The sequence below is a fragment of the Sardina pilchardus genome, chromosome 13, assembly GCF_963854185.1.
Source record: "Sardina pilchardus chromosome 13, fSarPil1.1, whole genome shotgun sequence".
In the NCBI taxonomy this organism is placed as follows: Eukaryota; Metazoa; Chordata; class Actinopteri; order Clupeiformes; family Clupeidae; genus Sardina; species Sardina pilchardus.
In genome coordinates this window covers 21,943,605-21,949,100 of record NC_085006.1, presented here as the reverse complement: position 1 = coordinate 21,949,100, position 5,496 = coordinate 21,943,605, and the positions used below count along the sequence as shown (strand labels likewise).

The window sequence follows — 5,496 nt, the reverse complement described above, 5'->3', positions numbered from 1 at the left end:
ACACAAACACACACACCTATTCATCCAATCCCCCCTCTCCTTGGCTGTCCTGTGTACCTGCAGATTGGAAGAGGCTGCCTGTGTCTGTGCCTGTGCCTGATGGAAGCGGATGTGTGTGTGTGTGTGTGTGTGTGTGTGTGTGTGTTTGTGTGTGTGTGTGTGTGTGTGATGTAGTCTTCTTTGTCCTGCTGACCTTGCTCGTCTCTCCTCCCCTCAGCCTCTACTGTCAGCATCTTCCCCGCGCCACCCCCCCCCCCCCCCCCCCCCATAATGGAACCCTAATACAATCTCCCCTTTGCTCACTCACTCACTCACGGCCAGTGACGCAGAAAAGCACAGGCTGCGTCCAGGGGTCGTTTGAGATCTCACCGACGGCGGCCGTTGCTCGCTCTGCGGCCTTAAATGCTCTGCTCACCTCCACGTGCTGGTTTTTTTACGGGAGTCCGGTTGGCGTGGTCTTTGGTTTGGAAAGGGTTCTGGAGTTGTCTTAGCGTTGTCCTTCGGTTGCCGCGGCAGCACCGTGATGCGAGGAGTCAGGAATGCAGACCTGTTTTATCGAACTCGCGTATCACATGAACGCACTGTGTGTGTGCAGGATGGTGGGGGAGAGAGAGGAAGAGGCCAATTACTATTACTATAGACACACACACACACACACACACACACACACACACACTGCACACACACACTGCGCACACATGCTCACACACATACTCACACACATGCATACATGTGCAGTTTATCCAGAGGCTTTAGATTTATAACCACATGATAAAGACAGTTGTGTATGAAATATGTACACAGTCCCGGGTATACATACACAAACATCCACAAGCGTTTACAAACACCATGTATAATTAAACACAAGTACAAAAATACACCCACGTATTTAGACACACACACACACACACACACACACACACACACACACACACACACACACACAGTTCACATTACAAACACACACAACCACATACACACGGGCAGACAAACACATACAAGCACACACACACACACACACACACGCACACACACACACACACACACACACACACACACACACACACACACACACACACTCCTTTTCGCAGTTGGCGCCTGGCCTGCCCTCTCTGTGTCTCTGTGTAAAGCCACCCTCCTGGTCCAGTGCCATCAGCCTCTCCCTAGCACTGCAACCACCTAAACATACACACACACACACACACACACACACACACACACACACACATACACACACACACACACACACACACACACACACAAGCACAAGCAAGTACTCTGAAACCACAGCTCTTGAAGTTCACTCCGAAATATCGGATTACTGTTTCCTCCAACCTGACTCCGATTGGATCAGCTCTGTGTTCCCATCCGGCTGCTCAGCCTTGAGTGTCCCTCAGTGAGCGTGTGTTTACTCCTGAGCTCAGCCTCAATTTGGCTGTGACACAGACAGGCTCATATATATGTGTGTGTGTGGGTGTGTACAGTGTAGTGACTGATGGGAGTGGGATATTGATATGGTCTTCATCTTTTCCATGTACTGCACTTGATACGTTACGTTGATAATTCAGTTCATATGAATTTAATTAATTTTTGTCCTTTTCCTTCTCTTTCTCTGTCTTTCTCTTCATCCTGTGTCTGCTCAACCCTCTCTCTCCCCCCTGTCTCTGACTTTGTCTCCTTCTTTCCTCTCTCTCTCTCTCTCTCTCTCTCTCTCTCTCTCTCTCTCTTTCTCTTCATCCTGTGTCTGTTCTCTCTCTCTCTCTCTCTCTCTTTTTCTCTCTCCCTCTCCTTCCTGTGTCTGCTCAACCCCCCTCTCCTCTCTCTCCTCCTCCTCCCTCTCTCTCCCTTCTTTTCTCCCCCTCCCTCCCTCCCTCCTCCAGACCCTCCCCCCACCACCGCCGTCCCCACCACCGCTCCCGCCATCCTCCCCGGCCAGGACACCACGAGCACGGCGGGCGGGAAGAGCCAGCCCCACAGCAGCACCTCCACCGAGAGCTCCGCAGCGGGGGGCGGCGACGGCTCCTCCTCGGGCTCCAGCGGCGGCGGTGGCGGCGGCGGCAGCGACGGGCACCTGGGCAGCATCGTGGGCGGGGCGGTGGGCGGCGTGCTCATCCTGGCGCTGCTGCTGGGCCTGGCGGGCGCCTGCTTCATGCGCCAGCGCCGCACCTTCCGCGGCGACTACTACACCAAGCAGTACCTGGGGCCCTCCGACATGCAGAAGGACAACCAGCTGGACGTGCTGCAGCCGCACGAGCTGCAGGTGTACAGCAGCGGCGGCGGCGACGGCAGCAACGACTCGGGCAAAGGCAGCCAGGACCTGAAGCCCAAACCGGTGCCCGGCGACCTCATCTTCGACTACGACCGCAAGGACCGCGAGGAGTGGGGCGGCGACCACCACCAGCCCCCGCGCGGCATCGGGCGCGACGGCGGTTACTATAACGACCATCACCAAAACAACCACCATCCTTACCCCCAGCAGCCGCAGCAGCAGCAGCACAGCACCAACACTCCCCCGGCGCACACCGGCCACAACGGCTCCCCCTACCAGCCGGATGACTGCTACGACAACGGCACCGACAGCGACTACGTGTCGCACATGGACGGCTCGGTGATCTCGCGCAGGGAGTGGTACGTGTAAACCGCCCCGACTCTCTCGTCTTGATCAACCGCCACCCCCCCACCCCATATCGCCCAACCCCAGGCCTACACACAAACAAGCATCCCACTCAACTTGGACAGGGTCAGCCACCTGGACTCAGCTCCAAGGTGAGAAACCTGCTGCCGAGATGTTGACCACGAAACGAAGAACTGCGTCTATACATTTCAATAGATTGAGATCTATTGATCTATCTTTACATTTCATAAAATAAAGAGGAGGAAAAATAAAGACTTTTACACGCATTTAAAAAGACTGTAGCATCTCGAGTGAGTCTGATGCTATGTGAACGAACTCTGTGAACTTGTAACAAAGATGCTTTGCTGTCATTGCGGTAGTCGTGCCTGCAGCCAGCCTGATTTGTATTCAGATCAGTACTTCACAGGTCTGGGGGGGGCGGGCGGGGGGGGACGCTTCCTGCAGAAAGGACAGTCAGCAGCGACTCTTCCTCATCCTCCTCGTCCTCCACCACCTCGTCCTCCTCCTTCGTCTCTGGCTGCCTTTTAAAGGAGATTTATTTTTCTACCAACAAGACAAAGAAAGGAAAAAAAAAAAGAATCAAAAAGAAAACTTCGGCCTTATATTTCGCATGATGTATTTGAATCGGGGTGCCGACGAGGAGAGTCTAATGTTTAATCAACATTTTTTTGAAATCGCACTCCACTAAACACACCATCTCGCTCTGATGTCTTTTGTTTGTTCGTTTGTTTGTTTGTTTTCGCTCTGGGCACAAATCTTAACGTTAAAGCATTTCAGTATAAATAAATACAAAAAATGTGTAGATAACAGTAACGTAACATAAGGCAACACCGGTGCTTTGTTGGTAAAGGTAAAAAGGGACTCGTAAACTTGTTGTTTTCATAGACATAAAGTGAGGCCTCTGAGGAACTCATTGCTCTCAAGTACGCGCACAGCATCAGCCTTTAGGCACCGAAGGAGTAGGGTGGAGTAGAACGCTCTGGAACCCTTTTTACTGTAGGTGCTTGTTGTGAGGTTTGGGGAAAATGGCGGGGCCTTTTCCTTAAGTAGCCTTCCATACCGAGGCGCAGCGGCACAGCAGGACGCCACGTTTACACTCCTGCGGGACTGCTCCAGGTGAGACGGAAAGTTCTGGAAAAGTCTGGGCCTGGCTCCTGTTGTGAGTGAGTAATCGCTGGGGCCGCGTCCACATTCCCTCACTCGGGTCACTCGCTTAGTCATCCAGACCGCTCGCTCCGTTTCTCGCGCGGGTCATATGAGGAGCCGAGCATGTAGTGCTAAGAGGGGTCTTACTCTCTGGAACAGTGTGTTATCTCTGCGTGTGTGCGTGCGTGTGTGTAAGTGTGTGTGTGTGTGTTGCGGTAGATAATAAGGGAGTATAAACATTTGCGCTTCCAGATGTCAGTAGAATTAGTAGCACTTGGCAGCCGTCTTGCCTTTACGTCACCTATGTCCATATCTCCGCACGCGAGTGCAAAAGTCCTCGGGCTGGTCTGGTGGTGAACTGCAGGACAAGACTGCATCATCATCATCATCATCATCCTCCAGACCAGTCCAACATCCACATGACATGACATGAATGAATGGCTCTCCAGCGTTCAGCAGTCTGTGCCCGCCTTTCAATTTAGCCAGACACTCCCTACACGAGCCTATAAACTATATTTAACCTTCCCTGTGTGCTATCAGAGCCAAGCGCTCGCCGTACAATGTAAACATGAAACAAGCCCATCGTCTGCGCTCCGGCCTACCCGGGAAGGGCCCTTGAAGTGAGCGCGAGGGGTTAATCGGAGGTTCAAAACAACGCGGAGCGTGTGAGCCAGAGGTCACAGATGGAGGACACTCTTGTCTATTTTCGGTTTTGATTTCTGTGTTGTTTTTGTTTTCTTGTCTTTTGTTTTTGTGTTTTTTTCTCTCTCTCTCTCTTCTGCTTTTGGTTTTTGCCTCCCTCCAGCTAGCTTCTTCTCTTCTGTGTGGTTAAGAATAAACCACTTGTGCGAGCTCTTTCTCATACACCAACATACACACATACACACGCACATCGACACCCACCCACTAACACACACACACACGCATGCGCTCACACACGTTCACCCACACGCTCCCATCTGCTGCAGATGCTATCCCATCTGCTGCTGCTGTGGCCTAGTCTTCAAAGGCACTGTCGTGGTCATCCCCTCCCCGTGCTCACACACACACACACTCACACTCACACACACACACACACACACACACACACACACACACACACACACACACACACACACACACGCACACACTCTAACACACGCACGCCAGCACACGCACACACAGGCTTCTCTCTGAAGGGATGCAATGTGAGGTTAGCGCTGGCCCTCAGTTGTGTGCGAAGCGTCAGACTTGACTCTAAGCCGCTGAGGTCTGCAGAGGTCCCACCCAGGACAAGCAGCTGAGTGGGACGACTTCTCCTCGGTCAGTAACGTGGACGTGTCGAGCGCTTTTACGACCGTACGCTAATTGGTGCCGTCGTTGCGTGGCACCTGTATTTTGTATGTGAGTGTCTTGTGTGTGAAGCCTGTGGAGCGGCGGTCTTGGTCTCTCTCACACTCTCATTGAATGTTTGTCGACGACCAAACACGTTACGATAGCAGTGTTTGGGTCCTCCTTCTTCCTCCAGCATGATCTGCCATGTTTTCACCCCACACGAGCGGTGGGTTCTGCGTGTTTTTCTCCCTTCCTTGTTTGCAGACGGCAAACAAACACACACGACATGTTAAGCTTGTGTAATCAGCTGGTTGTAAAAAGTTTTTATCGAATGTGTAAATGCGATTCATATAGCGTGCCTTCTTAATATTTGAAGTGATACACAGATCAAAAGACTCATG

The 5,496-nt window shown here is 52.2% G+C and overlaps 1 protein-coding gene across 1 annotated transcript in view; it reads left to right on the top strand.

Moving 5' to 3' along the window:
• The window catches only part of nectin3a (nectin cell adhesion molecule 3a), a 56,636-nt gene extending 53,595 nt beyond the window's left edge, over window positions 1–3,041 (top strand). The window contains exon 6 of the mRNA XM_062552982.1: window positions 1,881–3,041. Within this exon, the coding sequence (XP_062408966.1) occupies window positions 1,881–2,638 (758 nt within the window). The 3' untranslated portion in view covers window positions 2,639–3,041. The remainder of the gene's footprint in view (window positions 1–1,880) is intronic.
• Window positions 3,042–5,496: the final 2,455 nt, after the last annotated feature.